At 35.1% G+C, this 24,604-nt stretch overlaps 3 protein-coding genes across 6 annotated transcripts; 1 reads left to right on the top strand and 2 right to left on the bottom strand.

Moving 5' to 3' along the window:
- The first annotated feature begins 1,419 nt into the window (after positions 1-1,419).
- LOC127797174 (DEAD-box ATP-dependent RNA helicase 24) lies at positions 1,420-11,842 on the top strand. 2 transcript variants are annotated; one of them, XM_052329794.1, is made up of 5 exons: positions 1,420-2,180; positions 8,221-9,449; positions 10,700-10,739; positions 10,992-11,397; positions 11,501-11,842. In XM_052329794.1, exons 1-5 carry the CDS (start codon positions 1,580-1,582, stop codon positions 11,544-11,546), a joined length of 2,322 nt encoding a protein of 773 aa, XP_052185754.1. In that variant the 5' UTR covers positions 1,420-1,579; the 3' UTR covers positions 11,547-11,842. The 2 variants fall into 2 exon arrangements, with proteins under 2 accessions (XP_052185754.1, XP_052185755.1); XM_052329795.1 differs by lacking the exons at positions 10,700-10,739; positions 11,501-11,842 and having other exon boundaries at positions 10,992-11,305.
- Positions 11,843-12,196: 354 nt separating this feature from the next.
- On the bottom strand, positions 12,197-16,557 carry LOC127797175 (beta-carotene isomerase D27, chloroplastic). Of its 2 annotated transcripts, none has more exons than XM_052329796.1 (8): positions 16,388-16,557; positions 16,184-16,276; positions 15,864-15,965; positions 15,590-15,689; positions 15,378-15,469; positions 15,205-15,285; positions 13,935-14,003; positions 12,197-12,532 (listed from the first exon to the last, which is right to left on the bottom strand). In XM_052329796.1, the coding sequence occupies exons 1-8, from the start codon at positions 16,496-16,498 to the stop codon at positions 12,401-12,403; spliced, it is 780 nt and encodes a 259-aa protein (XP_052185756.1). In that variant the 5' UTR covers positions 16,499-16,557; the 3' UTR covers positions 12,197-12,400. The 2 variants fall into 2 exon arrangements, with proteins under 2 accessions (XP_052185756.1, XP_052185757.1); XM_052329797.1 differs by lacking the exon at positions 12,197-12,532 and adding an exon at positions 12,923-13,364.
- Positions 16,558-17,496: 939 nt separating this feature from the next.
- LOC127798378 (peptidyl-prolyl cis-trans isomerase CYP21-4-like) lies at positions 17,497-22,814 on the bottom strand. Of its 2 annotated transcripts, XM_052331911.1 has the most exons (9): positions 22,609-22,812; positions 22,419-22,510; positions 22,092-22,257; positions 21,512-21,551; positions 21,145-21,195; positions 20,673-20,758; positions 19,869-20,006; positions 19,625-19,775; positions 17,497-17,997 (listed from the first exon to the last, which is right to left on the bottom strand). In XM_052331911.1, exons 3-9 carry the CDS (start codon positions 22,241-22,243, stop codon positions 17,911-17,913), a joined length of 705 nt encoding a protein of 234 aa, XP_052187871.1. In that variant the 5' UTR covers positions 22,244-22,257; positions 22,419-22,510; positions 22,609-22,812; the 3' UTR covers positions 17,497-17,910. The 2 variants fall into 2 exon arrangements, with proteins under 2 accessions (XP_052187871.1, XP_052187872.1); XM_052331912.1 differs by lacking the exon at positions 22,419-22,510 and having other exon boundaries at positions 22,609-22,814.
- Positions 22,815-24,604: the final 1,790 nt, after the last annotated feature.

Here is a 24,604-nt window from a genome sequence, read left to right as displayed (position 1 = left end):
AAAACCTCAGCTCGTTGGACCGCCCAGGTCGCTGGCCTAAAATCGCCAGCTCGCATAAGTTGTAAAGCTGCTGAGAAGTCAGAGGTAGAGACTATTCACTTTATCTGCAACAGCCCATACCCCTCGTAATGAGGATCCTACTCTCGGTTTTGTGTAGACGATAAGGGTTGTTTGTCCTCCATTATGTAATCATTGTATTTTTATATGTTATCTAAATTGTAAATGCCCCTCAGTATAAATAAGAATCAGAGATATCATGAGGGGTAGGGACAGAGAGAATAATCAGACACCGCCATTTTGATAAAATAATCAGAGTGCGGTCGTGGAATAGGCATCGTTATGGCCAAACCACGTAAAAATCCTGGTGTTGACTTACATCTGAAACCTTTGTATTTTTCTTTTTGACACTTTGGACTTACTCACGGTGGCCCAAAACGAATTAGGGTTGGCTGAAATTAAACGTCGACAGATTGAAATGTTGAAATTGAAATAATCAATCGTGTGAAAAATTAAACCAAACTAATTGAACAAATACAAAAACTAATAAACCAAAAAATTTGAACAAATCAAAAAAAAATCGAACCGAGCCAACTTAAAAACAAAAATTAAGTGTCACTCAAGTACAAACAAGTATTAATTGAGTAAAAAGAATATTACCTGATTAATCTTTATGAAAATATTTCAGTTTATAAATATTACTTAATTAAAAATATTTGTTATTAAAGTAAAAATAAGTATTAACATTTATAGAAAGAATATTACTTGATTACAAATATTTTTTATTTAATTAACATTTAAGTAAAATTAAGTTCATAAACAAAAATGGAAAACAAGATTTAAAAAAAAAAAAAAAGTAGAAAACAAAACCGTGGAAAAAAGCTTAAATAAAAAAAAGATAGTGTATTTTTTGTAAATATATATTTTTAATATATAAAATTATTAATAAAAAATTATTTAATTTAAAAATAAACATAAATTATTCTAAAAATAAATTTCAGAATAAATTAAAAATTTTAAGTTAGAGAAATAATTTTTTGTCTCTAACCTCTTAGTAGATAGAAATGAATTTTTATTATTTTTTTAATATTATAAAATTGTCTCAAAACTTTTTTTAAATTATAGAAATGAGTCAAAAAAATTTAAATATTTTTTTAATATTTTAATATAAAAAAGTCAAAATGATACCTCAAAACATTTTCGTTCATCATAAAATATAGGCAATCCCTCCAATTACATGTATTAAACACAAGATAAATGTCGATTTCATAGATGATCTCTCAATATATATTAAAAAAATGAAAAAAAAAGAACGCAAATTTTGTGTAAATCTAACAAAATAAATAATATTCTCAAGGGGTCACAGTGAGACGTCCGTCAAAATTGGGGGAACCGTAAAATATATATTTTCATAAATCGCATGTTCCCTTTGTGTGTGTGTCTCGCATTGTGCTGCAATTTGCATCGACCTCTCGTTTTTCCTTCGTGTTTATGTAGATTTCCAAATTAGGGTTTAACCGGAGACACCTCTGAATGCGAATTTAGGGTTTCGTTCCGAGGAAGAAGAAGAACGCAATCTCAGATGTCAAAGCGGAAGTTCGGATTCGAAGGATTCGGCATCAGTCGCCAAACAACGTACAATTTCGAGAGGTCTCAAGCGCCGCAGAGACTCTACGTCCCACCATCTTCCCGCTCCGGGGGCCATGACAACTACGAGGACACCGACCTGGATAACATCGAATACGATGACCGAGAGGGTTCTACGAACGACGCCGTCGACAACGACGGCGGCGGCGGCAGTGACGAAATCGATCCGCTCGATGCGTTCATGGAGGGGATTCACGAGGAGATGAAGGCTGCGCCGCCTCCCAAGCCCAAGGAGAAGTTAGAGAAATATAGGGACGACGAGGAGGAGGACGATCCGGTAGAGAGTTTCTTGAAGGCTAAGAAGGATTTAGGGTTGACATTGGCTTCGGAGGCCCTCCACGCCGGGTATGATTCGGATGAAGAGGTTTATGCTGCCGCCAAGGCAGTCGACGCCGGAATGTTGGAGTACGACTCGGATGACAATCCCATTGTGCTTGACAAAAAGAAGATTGAGCCGATTTTACCTTTGGATCATAGCTCGATGGAGTACGAGCCGTTCAATAAGGACTTTTATGAGGAAAAACCTACCATATCAGGTTACCTTATTGAATCCATTGTTTTGTTGTTCCTGATTGATGCCAACAGATATTTTAGAGATCTAATTAATTTTAAAGGTTGTCTGGAAGAAACGATTACTCACAGCAGTCACTACTTAAGTTCAGTCTCTGTTTCTCTATGTAGACGCCATATCTTTGATCAACACGACAATTGCCTAAACAAGTGAAGTTAATATTTGGTAGAGTGTGTTTGTTCTTATTCTTCTTTAATGCCGTTTTTGTATTTCTGCTGAAAATTGGTTTCTAGAAAAAACATGAGTAATTCTGGTAGGTAGATTTTTCTACTAAAAAGTGATAAATATACGCTTTCCAATGATATCATAGTTGTTGAGATGGAGTGTGCAAACTCCACCAAGGCAATGGTTAGATTTCATGGCAGGCATTGCATTACCCTGATACATCATTCCATAGCAAGGAAGAGAAGGTGGATGGACAAAGGGGAGCAAAAGAAAGACAAAATGGTGAGAGGAAGGGGAGGGAGGTATTTTCTTGTTCCCCTCTCTCCCATTCTCTCTTATTTCTATTGCTCCTCCATAATGGATTAGCTTTTTTAATAGTCCTTTCTTTGTCCATTTAAGGATTCTCTCCATCTCATTCTTTCTTATTTAGATTAATGTATCACACGTGTAAGAGATGGAGAATGTTACGCGTTGATATCTCTAAATAGTAGTGTGAGAGCAGTGAACACAGACTTTCAAAGTCAGTTTTATGTCTAGGGGTAGTTGATGCGTGGGAACATGTGTTAGGTAGGTGCTTGGAGAATATAAGTGTGGCAATTCTGTGATTGTTTTTTCTTTGATGACGTTTCTTGAAATGTCAGACTTGGGGGAGGTCAAATTTGCAAAATATGAGTTTAATCAAGATAAGGATGTTGTGGTGGAAGTGAAATCATTCGAAAAAGGACATGCTTAAAATGAGATTATTAGAAAAGAAGGTCAAAGCTGCTCCTATTGAGGATTAGATGCAGGAGACATGGTTAAGATGATTTTTCATGAAGACCAATAAATGCTTCTATGAGGAAAATTGATGGAATGTAAGAAGTTTCTTGTAAAAGAGGTAGAGGAGGACCAAAGAAAAGTTTTTAGAAAACTCTAGACGGATATAATGACCTATAGAAGATATGGCCATAGAAAGAGATGATTGGTGAATTAGAATTTATGTAGCTCACTGCATCTAGTTGGATCAATGTATGGTATGTTATTTTTTGTTGGACAATTAGGTTGGAGCTTTTAGGAGTCTGACATGATTGACCAAATTAAAATTGAAGTTTGGTGTATTCTTGTAAGGTCGTTAGAACTCTGTGAGCAGGGGGTAGTGTTGCCTCCTTGCATGGGAGAAGGCTCAAATGCTTCTATGAGAGGGTCTTAGATGTCTAGTCTATCTCCCCTATTAATAAGTGCTAGTACTTAGTAAATTCTCCACGGCAGCGATAATATGGTGATGAATGGAAAGATTTCTGTGTAGTTTAAGTCTTTATAATTTGGTTATCTTAGAGTTCGATTATTTTGGAACTTTAGAAGATTAAGAATCTTAAAAGTTTTCTATTCTACTTTGGATTCCTAGTTTAGAAAGATTAGTATATTATGTTCTTATTTGGTAGTTTTAATAGGATTCATATTTTGGTCGGGTTATGTGAGTATATTGTGGAAAAGTTTCATTTAGTTTTGTATGATTAATTGAATATACAGAATGTTGGCTATTAATCTCCGCTTTTTTCCTTTATCTTTCTCTCGTAGAAGGGTTCATGTCTTACAAGTGTTGTCGTGCTGGTCCTCACTTGGCTTTATTTCAATTGTAGGAGCACATCATGTGGATTGGTGTGCCACTACCATGTCATAACATACCATTCATCCTTAGACCTTGGAGCTTAGCAGATGGCTTGTAACACATTGCTTTCTGACACATGTTGCCAGGGTTGCTTGTGCTTGGTGCATTACTTGTTCACTTGCATCAGCATTCCTGTTTTCTTCACTATTTTAGTTAGATCCTTGAAAACTTGGCCACATGAGGGCTGACATATTATACAGCATTGACGGTTGTACACGGAATAATATACAATATAGTGACCATAGTAGATGAATGCATTTCTATTGTCTCGGTGTTTGAATTGGTGGGATGTAGTCAGAATCTTAGGGTCTGTTTGGTATTGTTGTAAAATTTCTGCTATTGTAAGAATCACTTTTTGTGAAAAGTGCTTTTACAAGAATAACTTAAAAAAAAAAGCAGTTTAGGGCTTAGCCAGATCATTTGAAACACTTTTAATGTTGTTACATTGAAAAATAGTGCTTTTAGGAATCAAATTACTAAAAAGGACATTGGCATAAATGTTTCTATAGTTAATACTTTTTAGATGTAAATGCTTTCAACATTTTTAAATTTTTATGATTAAACATGATTTTTAATGATAAAATAAAATAAAATATTAATTAAAAATATGATATAAAAGTAAACTAAAATGTTTAAGTAAAATATGAGATAAAAATAAAATAAAAATTAATTGAAAACCCAGACATAGATGAGTGACGACTCTCTAATTGAAATGCACACACACACTTTGCACAATGAAGTGGTGCTTTCACATCAATCCCAAGAAAAAGAATTGCGTGCATTAATCTGTGATGCTAGGTTATATACATACATATATATACCTCATTGATAGAGAGACCCCAGAGAAAGTTTCAGTGATGGAGAAGCTGAAGCTGGATGGAGAAGAAATGAAAGTCTTAGACATTCAATGAAGAATATCGAAGTTGAAACTTGCTTTCAGACATTTTTTGAAGAAGATCTATAGGCTTGATGGAGAAATCAAAGTTTCGATGAAGGTGATTGACCAGGCCAAGCTCTAATTTGGGACAAAATCAAAGGGTTTTTCTTTGAGTTGGGGCAAATCCAAATCCCCTTTGATAGGAAGGGTAATGGTTATAGTTATAAATCACTGTTGTTAGAATCTTACGATTCACGATTTGAATCGTATGATTCGACTCAATTCATATAGAAATCGAGTCAAATCTATGAGGTGAATCTAAAATCCCTTAAAATCGTAAGATTCACGATTCGAATCGTACGATTCAACTCGATTCATATTGATATGCCCTACAAAATTGGAGAGTAACGGGACCTAAAAGAGTCGCGAGACATGGACATAAAGCCCAAAGGCCCAATGGGTTGTAGGAGATTAAAGAAACAAGCCGAAGGAGCAAGAGGTCGAGCCGAGACCAAGTGGGGAGGACCCACTCGGTTATGTCGAGTGGGTACGACACTGCTTTGGTTTTTCATCCATGACTTTTTCATACGAGATCAGATTAAGGTGATTCAAAATCCTATGGAAATCCAAGAGAATTATCTACAACTTTCGTGTTTTGAGTTTTGAGAGATTCAGGCTTCATCAAGGCTGAAATTGGGCTCTAAGTTGATGTACCTACACTATTAAGGCTCAGAGTCAAGTATTGGAGCGAAGAGGGATTCGAACCAAAACAAGAGGCAAAAGAGGGCCCCAAATCCAAGGGAATGAAGACCCACTCGATCATGACCGAGTGGGCGGGAGACCAATTTCCCCTCACTTTTCATGATCCACTCGGCATGGGTACGACACTACTTTGATTTTTCGGGCATAACTCTCTCATACGAGCTCCGATTGAGGTGATTTAAAGTCCTATGGAAAGCTAAAAAAATTATCTACAACTTTTATGTTTTGAGTTTTGAGATATTCGAGCTGAATCAAGGTGTAAATCGGGCATGAAATTGAGGTACGGGAACCACTCAAGACCGAACCAAGGAAAAAGGCAAAAGAAGGCATGACCGAGTGGGCTTGGGCCAATCTCTCATCTTTTACCTCTCGGACGGGCCGTGAAATCATCGAAATAGGTTGCGAGATTCTCGCCCCGATTGTCGCACGTCTCTCCTCTCTCCTTCGCTATAAATATTAGGCCATGTCCCCGACGCAAGGTACGCATTCTTGGGCCTCTCAACACAATTCTAGACTTTTGCTCTCGAGAACTAACTTAGGCATCAGAGGGTTTGCGTGGGGGACCCCCACCCGCGTCTTAACGGTGCTCTCATTTTGCAGGCCACTCGGTTATCAATGGCCACTCGGTTATCCTTAGCCACTCGGTTATCAAAGGCCACTCGATTATCCAAGGCCATTTCGTTATCAAGGGCCACTCGGTTATCTATGGCCACTCAATTATCTAAGGCCACCAGATCTATCGGCCCATTAACCCTTAATATCAGCCCAAACCATCAGCTCCATTAGGCTACCAGACCCACCTGATTATCAGATCCAACTGCTCAACAGATTCTCTGGTTCACCAAGATTCTCCTAATTGAAGACACGACTCCCAATAAGACTTTCACTTATGCCCACAATTAAAAATAGATTGTCGTATTTTGGCAACACCACATATAGAAATCGAGTCGAATTTATAGGGTGAATCGAAAATCCCTTAGAATCAACTATGAATCGAACGAATCAACCTTGAATCACATGAATAGTATGATTCGTCCGATTCATCCAATTCGTGTGACTTCGTCTGCATGTGCACTTTAATCAAATATTCGTTCGATTTGGCTATCTTTAAAAACAAAGAAGATGATGAAAATGATGAAGAAGATGATGCTCTTGAACTTGAAGATGAAGATGATTGATAACTGGTGAAGATTGTGGACAATGGATTTTATTAGTAACCTTATAGTTGTAGGTTTTTTTTTTTTTTTTTTTTTTTTTTTTTTTTTTTTTTTTTTTCTAGCTTGTTATTTTGAAACTAGTTTGGTTTGATGCAATTTGAATTTAAAGGCAAAATGAATATACTTTTGCCTTTTGGTATAATTTTAAACATAGCAAATATATTTAGAAGTTTATTTATCTATTTATATTTAAAAGAATTGATCATGGTGAGCACATTATTTATTTTCTATGGATATATATTATTTATAGTTGAAATTGAGAATGTGTACCGAATCTTACGATTCGATTCGATTCTTGATTCGATTCTCGATTCATAAAATAAGGATTTCGAATATCGATTCAAATATCGATTTAACAACTATGTTATAAATGCTTATTGAGGGTAATTTTGTTAAATAAAAATTTAATTTTCTGCCTTTTTCTTTTGTTGTACAGCAGAACCTCAAAATTCCTGCTTTGGTTGTATAACATGAAAACTACTTTTTGCAGTCATACAAAAGTAGTTTTAAATTTTGGCCAAACACTAGAAAAAAAAAAAGGAAGCACTTTTCTCCTTTTCCACTGCACAGCCAAACAGGCTCTTAGTTAGTCACTTATAGGACTGTCAATTCTGCATATTTGGAGGATTTGTTAAGGCAAGAAATTAATTGCGGCTAGCCTGATTTGTCATCCCGTGACATTGTGCCTTGCAAAGTATAGAATATAATATTGAAGTTTAATCTACTTAAAAAGACTTACAGGAGTAGAGAGCTGGACCATGTTCTCGAGCTTGTGTAGGTTAGGCTTTGGTCTTTTTTTTCATAAGTAATACAAGTTTGGCTCTTGATTTGTTGTTCCTTTTCAGTGAGACGGTTAAATGTGAGATTCAGTTTGGCAGGAAATTTGAATATGCTCATGATAGATTGCCATTAGTGCTGAATTATTTTATAGCAGATAGTCATTCATACCTTTTACACATATGAAAAAATAAAAGAAGAAAATTCCTCAGATATTTATTTCTCTTTTTCCATTATATTCACTGCTAATGAAAAAATAGGATGACTACTGACTAGAACCTTCAAGGTTTTGGTTTACAGGTATGTCTTTGTTGCCAAGTGAAAATCTGCACTTGATATAGCTGTTTGATGATTGAAACTACTAAAATTATGCGCTAAAAATAATTCAGCCACTGGATATCTTCTTTTTTTATTTTATTTTATGAGTGTTATGTTTTGTTGTTTGTGCGGCCAGAAGAGGGATGCTTTCTCTTGTTTGTCAGGTCAATTTAGGGATACTTGTGCTTGAGTTGATTCTACATTGAACTTAGTTTTTAACCTTTCTTACGTGTATATGTAGGTATGAGTGACCAAGATGTTGTTGAATACAGAAAGAGCCTGGCTATTCGTGTGTCTGGTTTTGATGTTCCAAGGCCGATCAAGACATTTGAAGACTGTGGATTTTCTGTGGAGTTAATGAAAATGATTGCTAAACAAGCTTATGAAAGGCCTACACCAATACAGTGCCAAGCTTTACCCATTGTGCTTTCTGGAAGAGACATCATAGGTATTGCAAAAACTGGTTCAGGAAAAACAGCTGCTTTCGTGCTTCCTATGATTGTCCATATTATGGATCAGCCTGAACTTGGGAAAGAAGAAGGTCCAATTGGAGTGATATGCGCTCCTACAAGAGAATTAGCACATCAAATATATTTGGAGGCAAAGAAATTTGCAAAATCACATGGTATACGTGTCTCTGCAGTCTATGGTGGAATGTCCAAACTTGAGCAGTTCAAAGAGCTCAAGGCGGGATGTGAAATAGTTGTCGCTACTCCAGGCAGATTGATAGACATGCTCAAGATGAAGGCTTTGAAAATGTTTAGGACAACTTACCTGGTACTTGATGAAGCTGATCGGATGTTTGACCTTGGATTTGAGCCACAAATAAGGTCCATTGTTGGTCAGATTAGGCCAGATCGTCAAACTTTACTATTTTCAGCAACAATGCCCCGCAAAGTTGAAAAATTGGCAAGGGAAATCCTTACTGATCCTGTAAGAGTTACTGTTGGGGAGGTTGGAATGGCTAATGAGGATATCACTCAAGTTGTTCAAGTAATTCCGTCTGATGTTGAGAAGATGCATTGGCTTCTTGAGAGGCTACCTGGACTTATTGATGATGGCGATGTTCTAGTTTTTGCTTCAAAAAAGGCCACCGTGGATGAAATTGAGTCACAATTAGCTCAGAGGGGATTTAAAGTGGCAGCACTTCATGGCGACAAAGACCAGGCTTCCCGGATGGAGACACTGCAAAAGTTTAAATCTGGAATTTATCATGTGCTTATTGCAACTGATGTTGCTGCTCGTGGTCTTGACATTAAGTCGATTAAATCAGTGGTCAACTTTGACATAGCAAGAGATATGGACATGCATGTCCATCGAATTGGAAGAACAGGCCGTGCTGGTGACAAAGATGGAACTGCATACACTCTTATCACACAGAAAGAGGCAAGGTTTGCAGGTGAACTGGTTAACAGTTTGATTGCTGCTGGTCAGAATGTGTCCATAGAGCTCATGGAACTTGCCATGAAGGTAATTTTGCTTGATCTGTTTTCATTCTCTCTGGCGTTTTGCTTATTTTGCTTCTGTTCTCTTTTTAATTTTCAGTACAGTTGGTATTTGTAAATGTCAGTGTTACTGTTCATTGCAAACTGCATCACTATGTCTTGTTTGTTGAAATAAACTTTTGGGTGACCAGCAAGAACCATTATCCTCAATGCATGAGGCTCCCAGCCTTGTGAGGGCTCAATTTGGGGAAATTTTTTTATCCAGTTAGAACCTACCTACATTGTTATCCCATTTGGACTAGCTCTTCTGTCACTTATTATTTCTCTAGTTATTTTTATTGTAACTTTTGAGGACTGACAATGACCATATGTGGCCATCAAACTTATATTAGAGGGGGCTTTTTATCAAGACTTGCCAACTTTTTTGGCCTGTTTGGAGGCCGTGTTCTTCAAAGGTCTTGATGAAGTATTAAACAAAATGTGACCTTAATAACTTTGTCATGTACTCATGTTCTATACTTCCTCGTGTAATCATGAGCTTTTCCATATGTAAAAGCTGCTGAGGTCTGAAGGCAGGCTTGACTATTTAAAGGTTGACAGAAATTCTGGCCTCATATGTATTCTGAGGCAGGCTTTGTTTGATTGAATATCAAGCCCCTTGATTGCATCTTTTTGGAATATGCAGACTAGTATACATTTGTATATGGTGTTTTGCTAACTGATTATTAATCCTTACTATTAGTGTCCTCTATTCATAATCTTTCTGGTTCATATTTTCTGTTAAACATTTTTTTGGAGTCATCAGTTTCCAGTTTCCTCTTTCTTAGTTATTTTTGTCTGGACTCCTCAGTTTGTGCACTTTGACTTTCTTCTTAACCTTCAACCACAACCTTAGCAATTCTCTGTCCAGACCATCTATCATTCTAGCAAGGGGCCAAAGTTTCTAGATAGAGTTCTCATCTTGATTTTCATTCTGGTAGTTGGTACTATCTTGAGCTCCTTATGATTTGTTAATATTATGTTCTATCTTCTTTGCAATCCCTCAACATAAGTTAATTTGAAATTGTAGAAGGAAATACTTATCATTATTTCAATAAATTCCTCATAGTATACCTTATTTCATAGGAGGGACTTCTTTCTTCTCCCAATTGTTCATCTGATTATGCTATATGCTTGTGTCCTGCACTTTCTTTTATATTTCTTGATTCATATTATGAGGCACTTGGTGTGTACGAATTGCAATTTTTGAGTGACATTTACATTTTAAATCATTAGGATGGGAGATTCAGATCCAAGCGTGATGCAAGAAAAGGAGGTATGGGTTTTCAACTTGGCAATAACATTCTCAATAATAACTCAATATGCTTGTTTTATGCATGTTTGAAAGTCAACTGCAAATCTTTTGTTCAAAAATTTTTATGAGGCTCCATGAATAAAAACACATCACAAATATAAGCTGGAAATGTGAAAAGTTTTTACTTTACATGATGGCTAGACTAGAAGTTAAAACTTTTTAAGTTCTGAATATCTATCAAGCCCTTTATGAGATGTATAATGGCTTTTGCAGGTGGAAAAATGGCTAAAGGAAGGGGAGGTGGTGGCCGGGGCGTGCGAGGTGTGGATTACGGAATGGGCATTGGATATAGTCCTGACTCCAGTAACACATCATCTAGCTCTGTCCCTAGTCGTTCCTCTGTCCCTAATCGTTCCGCTGCTGTTAGTTCACTGAGAACCGGAATGATGGCTCAGTTCAAAAGCAACTTTGTGGCCGCATCGTCAAATCCTCAAAGTCAGGCCGTAAACAACAGTTCAGGCACCTTTGCCAACAAGAGAATGGCGTTGCCTGGTTTTGTTTCCGGTGGGTCAATCGGAGGTGATATAACTCGGACAAATACTTCATCAACGCCTGCTCCTATGTCAAACCCCACTAATCACGGCTCCGGGGGAAATGCAAGTCAACAGATTCCAGAAAGGTAGCTTTTCTCATCTAAACTTTTATCTTTTGACTGAATGGTATACTTATCTGCCATATTTAATATGATTCTTTTTTTTATTTTCATTGTTTTGCAATTTTAGGGATAGACCAAGAGAAAGGCGGAGGCCCTCTGGCTGGGACCGTTAGTTTTGCAGTGAATGAAGATTGGCATGTACATGAATGGTATAACCTTATCGTTTAGGTTGCTTCAAAACTTATCTTCCATGTAATATCTGTACCATGCACAATAAGTTGCCTCATGTTTTCCGTGTCCCAGTTCAAGTATATGATTATAAAATTTTCGCTATCTGAGTATTATCAGATTGTTTTGTGGTCTAGTAATCAATGTGATAATTCCCTTTTAACGGTTTCCTTACAAGTGCTATATGTGAGTGAGGAGGATGGTAGAGATGAATCTAAAATACCCTCATTTATTGTCATCATTCATGTGGCTATTTTGCTTATTGGTTTTCTTTTCTGGCCTTTGTTAACTTTTTAAAGCACTGACGTGCATTGCTGGAATTCTTATGCATGGGAATTATCTATATTCAATAGCAGAATAATAAACTCCCTGGGTTGTTTTGCACATTTATCTGCATTTCCCTGGGGATTGTATTACTGTAAGCTGGATCTTTAGACACCTGTAATTATTGTATCGTAAAAAGGCTATTTTTCTATCATATCCATCAGCATCTTGCCTGTACTTGAAAGGATGTAATCGCCACCAGAGTGGCTGCCTCTGTGACTGAACGATGAGGAAGCAGAACTTCAGGCTATCATACAGTGTTGGACGCATGTCAATGTTAAGGATGGAACTTTTGCCATATGTATTGCATTTACAGCCAACAAAAGCCATATCTGTAGAGATCATCCCTACCAATGAGCAGAGACAACAATAGTTACACATCAAGGTCAGTTGTTGCTATATGTAATTTCTAGAGTGACAAGTAACACCCTTGTTTAGGTACGAACGGAGATGTGCATATCCTATCTCCGGCACTTCAAGTCTTGGGACATCGTGGTACGCCCATGTTATTGGGGAATTCCCTGCGTTGACTGGCATTTGGGCATGCCTCCAAGCAAGGCTCGTTAAGGGAGCTATCATCATGAGGAGGAGGGAGTCCAAATTTGAACTACCCCCGTTAAAATCACATGGAAATCATCAATGATGTCAAGTTGTGAATTAATTCTTTAAAGAAAACATAAAAAAGGCAAAAGGAACCTAATTTATCAGAATTTACCAAATAATTAAGGTGAAATTTATATTTTTACCTCTTTAGGTTCATGTTTATTTTTTTTATTATTTTGATTACATTAATGTATATGTATTTTTGAATTAATTTAATTTTTATATTTTAATTTTTTTATGATAAATTAAACTTTTTGTTATTTCAATTACACTTATGCATTTGTTTTTTCAAGTCAATTCAATTTTTATACTTTGATGTGTAAAAAAAAAAAACTTAAATTGACTTATTTTATTTTATATTTTTTTATATTAAATTATAAAAATTAAATTGACTAAAAAATGTGAGTGAATATAACTGTTTAATTGAAATAACAAATTTTGAATTGTCATACAAAAAAAGATCAAAATACATGAGTTAAATTGACTAAAAAATACAGATCTAATAGTGTAATTGAAATAACAAAAAATTAGTATAATTATATAAAAAAAAATACAGTTGCAAAAATATGAGTTTTGTCAAATAATTAATATAAAGAATCCAAGAAAGACATAGGATAGGATAGCCACAAGGTCGTGCTCAGCCGGGAAGCTGTATGAAAAATTCATGTGAATGATTTCTGCAATAAACCAAAAGATTCATCTTTGGAAGATAATAATTGGACCATTCGGCTATTTCTCATTGACTATCTGCCAAATCTATGTCACAATTAGTGTATTTTTCTACACGTGGATTAGAAACGAGAGACAGGGATTGCCACACGATTACAAGAGAGACCCTGCTGAATGTTACATCAATGAATTAGGAAATCTTTGTCCAGGAATAATAAAACGGGAATTTTGTGCCCTATTAAAATTGACAAAAAAAGGCAGGGGCAAACAAATTTTAATTATGAAAGGTGATTACGTCAGTACAACTGTTGGCATTTGGCACATGTAATGTTGTTGGGGACCATATGAATTATTAATGGGGTGACTCTGATAGTGAAAACTTTACTTTGGGGTGCAACTGTGCGAGCTGTATCATGCTATCAACTTGTGGAAGTTTTAAGCGTTATGTTTATTTCAGTCAAATGATGAACTACAGAATCTGCGTTAAGTTACGTGCATCTTCTGCTCCTATCCCGTGGAGAACTGTCGAATCCAATAACTAGGTAGAGGGTAATCACAGTTTCGATTCATACGAGCTTTTTTCATGTTTTCTTTTGGCTTAAGTTTTCATGTTTTTCATTAAGTGGTTACAGTAATATTAAAAGGCAAACAATATGGAAATAGTAAGAAAAGAAGGTGAATAGGTGGATAACCCTAAGTTGCTTAGGCTCTACTTCTTGGCAAGAGAATAATTTTACCTGGCAGCTATAATCGCTGAAGTTTGGCTCCATCAGCAAAGGAACCCCCATGTAATCTTTGAAGAAAGTCTAAAAAAACCACCACCTTTCGATATTAGAACTGATTTACATGGAAAAGAAAGAATAAAAAAGGTGCCATATCCGTACATGTAAGCTTGCTAAATGTATGTGGAAAGAGGAGGTGTAGATAATACAACTGTGTAGCTTGCTAAGTTAGTGTATAGAAGGAAGAGAATCTCATATTGAAAGAAAAATGACTCTTGAATATGGTATTTCTAAAAAGTTGAATATGACTGTTAAACAGTTATTAATATGACTGGTGTTATAACTCTAACAGTTGTATCTGCTAAAAAAAAAAAACCTTTGATAAGTAGTGCAGTTGTACTATCTACATACATTCGATATTTTCCTTTAATTTGATTAACACAGTTTTCAACAGAAATTCATAGAAATCTTCAGAAGTTATCTATAGACTTTTGTGACATTTTTGTTGTAACCTGAAAGTTATTTGCCTTAACCCTGTAGCAAACTTACCAGTGGCAAACATCACTTTAAAGATGGTGTTTCTACACGCCTAAAAGTCAAGTCAAGATTTCCGCACCCACTGTTTTTCTTTTTTAATTCTTTCTTCTTTCTTCTTTCTTTTTTTTTTTGGAACCCGGGGTGGGGGGATTGTGGAAGGAGTGAAAAATGTATAAGTAGGTCTCTATAGTAACACAGTAATGCTACCCGGAGAGAGAGAGAGAGAGAAAGAGAGTCAATGAGTCACTTTCTATGCATCATTAACTCAATTGTGGTAACTCCTGCATTAATAGAAGTCCTAAAATCATAATTTCAAACTTGAAAAAGAATTAGAGAATGCCACTCCTTTTACTATTAATCAATCCTATGGGTATTGCCATTCTTATTCGTTCCGATCAATCCCATTGATACTTAGTTTTTGTGAGCAAAATGAGAATATATTGGTCATACTTCTCTACAGACATAATGTTCTAACTTAAGACTTTGATATATGCTGCTGCTTCAGGATATGGATATAGTATTGGAATTTCTATGTTAATTGCAAAATTTGTCCAGAGTTGAGGGTCACACCCGTATAAGAAAAAGAAGGCAGAAACACTTCAGGTTCATCACTACTTTTCCTGCCATCCATAACTTTCCATACATGAATGCCTTAAATTATCAAATTCATTTTTACCGCGGGCAAAAAACTCAGAAGGAGAGGCATTTACTGAATATTTCTATGGATGTAAGTTTGAAAAGTGCTGACCTGTGTAGGAAGCTTACAAGTGTTGATACAAATTCCCACACATTTGCTTTCCTCCAAGTACTTGCATCTTTCTACAAACACCTATATTAAGGGGTAGTCAAGTCAATATCAGCTGGAGAAATATGCTATATGAATCAGACAGCAATACCAGGACACGAGTTCAAAACCATTACCCCACTTCTCCAAGAGGATCCATCAGAAAGATCCACAGAGTTAACAGCACAAGGGCCCATGAGCCATTGACAAGATAGTGCAGTCACCCTTGCTTCAGGAAAAGAGTATTTTTTTTTATCATTTATTACAAAATTTGAATTGAGATCAAGTACATGCCAGTAAAAATGAAACACAAACCAAGCTACCAGGAACACATGAATAATGAACTCACCAACCATTATTGCAGCAATTTTTCCACCTTGAATAGGTGCTATAAGCATTTTGTAAATCTCTAACAGGAATGGGGGAAACAGAGATCGTAAAATTCGCACCTATCATAGACGAAAACAACTGCAAAATTAAGGGCAACACCATATTCACCCAAAGAAGATTACAGCAAGAAACACAGGTGTAATAGCTGCCTGCCTAAATTCCTCACTTGACACTAATTACTCTATATTGCAATGAATTTGTAGTTACTACAGGAGATGCATTCTCAAGTGTACCGCAGCTTCTCTAGCATCGGAATTGCTTCTTCTGACCATAAGACGGTTTGCAACTTCAATTAGCCCGTCGTATCCAGGCTTCTCTGAATTCCAACCAACTTCCTGTTAATATGCCCTTAAGAGAAACCAAAAAAACAAAAGAAAAAGACATAAAAAAGAAAGAAAGAAAGATCAGCCGTTTATCATAAATATTGCTGGTTTGAGAACTGAATGATCTTCAAAAACATATGATCGAGCTTGATTATCTTTCTTTTCCTCCGTTTCATCAGCAACCAAACAGAAACGGTTGGAAACTTGGACAGTAGCGAGCTAAGGCTCACCTGTACCATTTTGTTTCGGAACAATTTAAGGAACAAGTCATCGAAGATCCCGGGCTTGTATTCAGGTCTTGAATCTGTCTCTATCGCTTTTGTCTGCACAGGAAAAAGAAAAAAACACAAAAATAAAAAAGCAGCGAGAAGAGAAGCTCGTTGAAGGAATTGCAGGAATGAAATCGACGAAACAGCAATATTGAGGAATCGCACCGACTGTGATGGATTGGATGAACACAATGTGCGAAATTGGAGGGTTTTCAGATGATGAAATCTAGGCGGAGATAGAGGCGGAGGAGGAAAGGTAAGGCCTACGGACTTCATCGCCGCTGCTGGATATCGCCGTTGGACTGAATGAATGGTATCACATTTCTTCCAATAAAATGAGGCTCTCGTCGTCGCATGTCATTTAACATTAATTATAAATGGAAAATTTCACGACGGTTAAAAATATAGTCATTAATTTTTAATTTTAATAACTTTTTATTATCATTACTTAAATCTTAATTAGATATAAGTTGAAATACTAAAAAATATCCTTATATTTAAAAAGCTTATTTTTCTCTCTCTAATGGTTAAAAATATCCTTATATTTAACAAGCTTATTTTTCTATCTCTGGGATTTTTAAATTCACAATTGAACCCATAAGTTCATTTGGGTTCATGAATTAAATCTGAGAGTTAAATCAAGTGGTTTCGATGGTCGAGACCGCCTGTTGTTTATATTTTAAATGAATCATGTTATTTGTACATTATTTATGTATATTTTGAGTTACACAAAATACATAAATGACATAAATATTTCTCGTTTCACTGTGTCTCACCACTTTGAATGAAGGCATTTTAGACATTGATATATTATTATATAGTTTAAGATGTACATAATGATGTATCAATAATATTTTTTATTTTAAATTTAGATAAGAGAGAAGATAGGAAAAGAGAAAAATAAAGAAGAATAAGAGACAAAATAGTTATTTTGTCTATTTATTTAAGGATAAATGAGATTGTTGTCATTTTTGAAATGTAAATTTCAAAAGTAATTATTACAATTTACCCTTATATTTATATATATAATTTTCAGTCTTCTTTGTTACATATGATTTGATATAATGTCTAATATACTTCTTTTGTATTGATTTTGACAATTGTTATAATAATAATATTAAAATCAATACAAAACCATTTCAGATATTTTGTTCGGTAAACCTAATAGGATCAAATATCACTACTTGTTTTAGAATAATATTAGGGTTATATGTTGGTACTTTACTGGGAATAGAAGGAAAATAAAAGAGAACTAAGAGAAAACAATCAAAAACTGCATGACGATGATACACGTCAAAACGAAAATGTTATTTGTTCACTCGCTTGTGATACTTTTTATCTTCGAAGACACGTCAAAAGTAACTTTGAAGGGCCGGCCAATCGTGGCCAGTAGTCACTAATTCGTGATTTTGTCCCAAGCAACAAATCTGGATTTGACGCCCAGTATGAAGCAAAATTTGAATAAAGGACTACGATACATACAACCCAGGATTGACAAGCAGAAGCTGATAGCTCTTCCGGATATCACAAACGGCTAAGGAAATCTTTGAACAGTTTCACTCCCAACCATGACCACACCCTTGGAACACAATCCAAAAGTGCAAATGTTCCCAACTTCCCATCAACTGCTTGCTTTACATGGAAACCATGTAATTGAAAGAGGCTTTAACTGCTCAGCATTCCATTCCTTAAACCTTCTGTTTCAAAGTCACATTGATGATTCCTATTGAAGATTTAGGCCGATAATGTTCATCCGTATCCACCTCTTCGATTTCCTGTTAGCACATTGTAGGACACGGATTCAACATAAACTCTGCGTTGGATTCCTAAACATAAATTTCTTGCATAAATGAAATCAGACTAAACAAGCAATAAAAAGAAGGAAAAAAAGAGAGAGAGAGAGAGAAGAAATCGGGCTAGGAGTTAAGGGCATGGCAGATAATTTGCATGACTAAGTTCCACCTTCATGTATAAGTGAAAGCATAAAAAATGTGCTGATACAACTAATACTACTACAATTCATTTCACGTACAAACTGACTTCAAAAAACTTTGCTGCCCATACTAACTATTAAGATTGTCTTAAATTCAAAATTGAATGATCCAATACAAAGTAAGGTAGAGATGGGATTTTTATACCAATCCAAAACTCAATGAGCTCAGGATTTATCTTATTCTTTCTATAAATAAAGCTCCATATCTGATTCTCAAACTGTAGCAGAGCGCAGAGCGTTAAGTAAATAAATATCAATGAAATTTGTTAGATTGAGTGTATTGGGGATTTGGGATTGAGGGGAGAGTTTATCTCTTTTGTAGATCTATTATTTATATAGTGAATTTTATGTTATTCTTTTTTCTGTGGATGCATGCACATTGCTGAATCACGTTAAATATGTGTGTCTGATTTTGATTTTCTGTGGCTATGACAAAATATATTTGCGCTTGATTTTATCCCTAATAAGTGGTATCAATTTTACCTCACCCTAACCCTAAATAGTTAACAATAATTACAAGCATTTTCCTTCTCATTTGGGGGGTTGGTGAACCACATGGTAAGGAAAGCCCTCCTTGTGCACATCACCACCACTGAACTCAATCAGCAGCATTCATTCTAGATCTTTGGAATACATAAGCACCGTGATATTTTAGTAGCTCAACCACCAAGCACGTTAACAATTCTTTATAGACAAATATTTTGTGGTCATAAAATCCCTTTAAAATTAAAAGGGAAGTCTTATTGGGTGGCTATACATTCATATTTGTTGTATGACATGGAATGTTGGGCAATTAAGTATCAACAATATGAGTGAAACTGAGATAAGGATGTGGAAGTGCAGCCATACAAAAAAAAAAAAAAAAAAGAAAGAAAGAAGATGAGAGTTAGAAACAAGATTATCCATAATATGGTTGAAGTGGTGCTTATTAAACATAAGATATTGGAGATGCAATTGAGATGGTTTAGACTTGTGATAAAAAAAATCAACAGATTCATGTGAGGGGAGTGGATGAATAAAAGTTGTTGCAGGAAAAGAGGCAGAGAAAGAATAAAGAAAACTTAGTGAAAAATTCCTAGGCATAACATGGGATATGATGGCCTTATTGCAGAATTAGAATCCATGTAGCTGATCCCACTAGCGGGATTAAGGCTTGTGATGAGGATATATATATTTCGTTGATAAAACATGCAACACTAAAACTGGGGGCCTGAAAGAATTTCCATTAGCTTAAAAATAAAAATAAGAATAAGAACTGGGGGTCTAAAGACAGGCAGTTCATCCAGGAAGATTGATCATGCTTCTCTGTCCATTTACCAATGCCACAGACTAAGATATATCAGTATAATCGTTTCCTCAATCCTCTTAGAAAAGCACCCATCATATTTTACTTGAGAGAGAGAGAGTACCTGAACAACATCTTCTCCCTTAATGACCTGTCCAAATACAACCAGCTTCTCATTTAAATCTGGAATTGGGGCAGTTGTAATAAAAAGTTCAAAAGCTTCTTTGTCATGTTTTGCCTTTGAAGTACCAAGCATGAATGCCTCATGCTTAACTCTGAAAGAAAAACACAAAGTCAGTAATTAGGGAAGTATACAAATTATTTTCTCCAAATTTGATGGGACCAAAAGAGGAGATATTGGGGCAAACCTTGCACCAAGTTGGCTCCCAAGCTTTACATGTGAAGTCCAATCATCTGTAACTCCAGGCTGATCAATTTTACCCGCTTGAATCACAAAGTTCTTTATTACATGGTGGAAAGGCATGCCCTTGAAGTGCCCCCTCTGACTGAAAAAACATTTGAACTTAGATTTTCAATAATTACAAGGTAAGAAATTATCTTTTTAACTACTGCAAGAGGAAGGGTGTACAGCCCATGTATACCACTATGTTGATGTATGGCATACTTGTGTAAGATGATCCTCATGTAGCCCTTAACTCAGTGGATTCAATGTCAGTTGCACTACATTAACTTATTTGAGCATGGGATTAGTTCCTAATTTTGGTACTCCACCAAGGCTAAAACTTTTGGATGCAGAGAGTAACAGTTATCTATTTGATATACTTATATTAGAAAAGCCAACAATCAGGATTGGCAAAGAAAACACAAAAGGCTGAGGGTCAAAAGAATGAGCTTTTAACGTTTTAAAGTTGCAAAACTTTTTATGAGCAAGTAAACTCGCATTTCATTTGAAATCCTACTGTCAACCAAATTAAGACAATAAAACTCATCAACTCAAAATTTCCAGACATTAAGAGAAACAATATGGCAAACACAACACTAAATCCTCGTCACTCTTACATGCCTGAAGGACCACACAAGTGATGGAGCATATATGAGGCAGGAATACCATATAGGAAACAGATAATGGCAACCAATAGAGTTGACTATGCGATAGTGAATTCAAAGAATCCATGTGTTTAGATAAACAATAGATTGGCAGCAGCACCCACCACAAGTCAATAAATTCATCAACAATCTCTGGAGATCCTTCCTTGTATAACTCAACAGTTACTTTGCCTTTTGATGTTTTCAGAATCTGTTAAATCAAGAAACGTGCAAAAGTAAAATCAATCAAAGAAAAAAGAAAGGGATACAAACACCCACTCTACCCACCGAAAAATTAGGGCTCCCTCCCTAACGTAAAACACATGCTTATTCACATTTAAAAGAAAAGACAGAATAGAAAAGTGGTGAACAGAAATCCGCAAAAACAACCAGAGAATGTAGTTACTTGAAACCTCATCATCAAAAAAATTGCTTCCTGTTACATATTTGTGAGCCAAATCTTTCAGCATTCTCTGACTGCTGATAACCGAAATGTTTTCCAAAAGAAGAAGAAATCTAAAAATGTATTTCATCTAGCAATGAACTTCCACATATAGTGAAAGAAGGCTATAATTGCTCAAACTTAAAGAAACTTACAGCATATCTTGGGACATCAGATTTCTTTGCATCCATAATAGCATTGTCACCCTGCAGCACATTCACGATGGAGATTGAGAAAAATGAATGGAATGGTAATGGGTCACTTGATGGCACTCCTTCAAACCTCAAAAAGTGATATGCATAATAGACAAATACTTAAATATGTAGCAAGTGAAAAAAACAAAGAGAGAGAGAGAGAGAGGCGTCACTCGTCTTTGATTATCAAATGTTAATTTTGATATTACTTCAATGGTGAAAAAACATGAAAGCATACCTAATCTATCAACTTCCTATTTAATAACAAATGATCATGCTAGACAAAAATACGAAAATCTTTAGAAAGAAAGAGTCCCGAAACATTTACCTCAAGAAGTGATAAGTGATCCTCTGTTTGAATTCTTGACCTAAACAAACGTTTGCATGGAGAAGTAAGAATCAGTAACATGCTTTTATTTCTTTCCTTTTGCTTTTTAAGCCATATAACATGGTTATTTCAGGTGGTTCTATTTAGGTGAAATACTAATTGTAGATTCTACTATAACAGTTTCCCTAAAATATTTGAAAGCACATTCACTAAACAAGTTTTTTAATCACTTCTTCAATGGTTGGTTGCTTAAGGGTTGTTACTTAATGCAAAATTCAGGAATCTCAAAAAAAAAAAAAATACATTCCAGAATTCTAAAATTATAAGGTCTTCCATCCAAACGCACAAGATTTATAGTAGAAGAATTAAAAGTCAAACTAACTATCAAAACTTCATATTTGAGTTAATCAAGCATGTCGTAGTGCAAAGTTTTTACATCTTCTACCAATTACCAACGTGTTCTGGAAACTAAAACCCCAAATTTGGAAATTCTCTCAGGAAGGGAGAAAAAGGAAAGAGAATGAACTACTAGTAACTCGAATTGGGCTAGATAACAAGAACTAATACGATTCTGACAAACCTGCGAGACCAATATCTGTAGGTAGAGAACAGGAAAAACACCATCACGACCAGAATTAAGCTGTATAAGGCAACTGCAGTGACACTGATTCGACTAGGACCCTTCTTCTTCTTGCTTTGTTGAAGCAGAGCTTGAGGTTTGATCCTCGCCATGATCCACACAAAGTCTGGCAGTTGCGAAAATATATAGCATGATTGCAGGAAAATTGACAAATCAACCACACACTCAGGAAATTAAGAGTTCCAAATTTGGATCAAACAATAAATCCAGACTAAGAGTTTCACGGACTGTTCATACAGGCAACCAAATGCCTAATTTGGATCTAACCTTAATTTCAAGCGGCTTTGAACGACAGAAACAACACCGAATGCTAAAATTCGAGACGATCCAAAGTTTCAGGAACGAAAAAGAATTGGAATCTGGTTATGTCAATTTCAACAAAATAAATGATGAAAATCACCGGAGGAATGGGAATTATGCTTAAAGATCCATCTATTACGATAGACTGCTTACGCACCTGACGCTGTATGCTTTCGAATTGGGTTTTGCACAATCTTCCTCGCCTTTGAGATAAGACGGCTGGTTCGTTCTTTCGCTACCTCAACCTCCGTTTCTATTCAAATTTCGTGGACGATGCCCTTTTCATTTCCAGCTTAATTTGTTGTCACCAACTGCAAGTCGGGAGAAAATACGCGAGAAAGGCCCCCTATAAAACTGACTCAAAAAGAATCTCTTCCACCGACCTTGCTTTCTTTCCAATTTTCTATTTGTTTGTTCTCTAAATATAATAATAAAATTTTAAATATAAGAGAGTATTTTCATAAGATAACGAGTGACGCATTTGTGGATGACTTGATTGCGAGTGAGTTGTCTATAAATTACTTGTAAGGAATAAATTAGTTAGGAGTGGGAGTCAATCTCTCGTGCAAATTTAATACGTAAATATTTGAATAAATATAATTGTAATAATATTAAAGTTTTCGACGATAAGAGTGGTTCTCTTATTTTTGGAAAGGAGAATATTGAAAAGATCGCATCTTTCTCCTAACATCTTGGTCACTCATTAGATATTATCGGTAGCCATATTAGAGATAACTTTGTCTTATTTTTTCAAATCTTATGTTTGGAGATCAGGTCTTTCATGTCTATAGTCTTCTAAGAAGATTTTTCACATGGTCTAATGATAGGTTTTTGGGTTTGGGTAATCTATAAGAATATGTTTGACTGCATATATATATATCATAAAAAATGTATAATTATTATACATTTTTTATAGAAGTAATCAAACACTCTTAACTTTTATATAAAAAATATGTGTATAGTACAAGCATTTAAAGTTTTTTTCTATTGAATTCATTTTTCAAGGGGGTGAGTGGTTTTTGCTTTCTAGGTAATGCAATCAAACACATTCTAAGAGTGCGTTTGATTGCAAGGATGTAATTTGGATGGAAAGAAAATGAATTCCAAGAAAAATAAATTCTTGAAAATTGGAAGGTTAAGCTGTTTGATTGGTATAATTTTTTACCTAAAAAATGATGTTATTTTCCATATTTTGGTGTTTGATTGGTAATATTTTCTATAGAATTTGATTATTTTCTTGACATTTCGTGTTTGATATGCATTATTTTCCTTATAAAATGTATCATTTTTCATGGAATTCAATGGTGAAAATATATTGAAAATGTATTTTTTTCAAACTTATTAATTTTTATATAATTTTTCATCTTTAATTTCTATACATTTGTACTTATTAATTATTCCCCACCACAAAATTTAGATACAAGGCAATTATTTCAATTTTTGATGTTTATTAACAATTTTTCTATAAAAATACTCAATCTCTCACCCCAAATCTACTCTTCTCTAACCTTCTCTCTCTTATTCTCGCCATCGCCATCGCACCGCCATTGCCCCTCAACACCACCGCTATTGACCCCCACAGGGGATAGTGATTAATGGTTAATTTTGTAAAAATTATGTTATAATTACATTTTTTTTCTCTTAAAAATGGCTTAAATTAAATATTAATATATATTTTATGGTTATATGCAAGTTTAAATTAAAAAAATGAATGAAATGAAGTTTTAAAGTAAAATTTAAAAATAATAATAATAATAATACATATACATCATTATATGCGTGCATGTAATATATATATATGTGTCATGTGTAATACATATATATAATATATAAATTATTAATAACACTAAATTATTTTTTTTGTAGGCATGAAGAAAGTGGGCTTGGAGACTCAAATTGGATTAAAGAATGAAGAATTAAAGTCCATGAAGAATTAAAATCCATGAAAAATTAAAACCCATGAAGAATTAAGGCCCAACTTGAGCAACCCATGGAAGATATCATTTGGAGAAGGTCCAAGCATTATTTTTAATCTTAATGAAAATCAAAAATCCAATTATAGAAATATATTTTTATTTTTTTAATGTGAGTGCTTTATTAGGTGTGTTTTTTAGCTAAAATCCATTTAACTATTAGGTGTGTGTTATAGCTAA

Source organism: Diospyros lotus, chromosome 3 (assembly GCF_014633365.1).
Source record: "Diospyros lotus cultivar Yz01 chromosome 3, ASM1463336v1, whole genome shotgun sequence".
Lineage (NCBI taxonomy): Eukaryota > Viridiplantae > Streptophyta > Magnoliopsida > Ericales > Ebenaceae > Diospyros > Diospyros lotus.
This window is presented reverse-complemented; position numbering and strand designations above follow the sequence as displayed.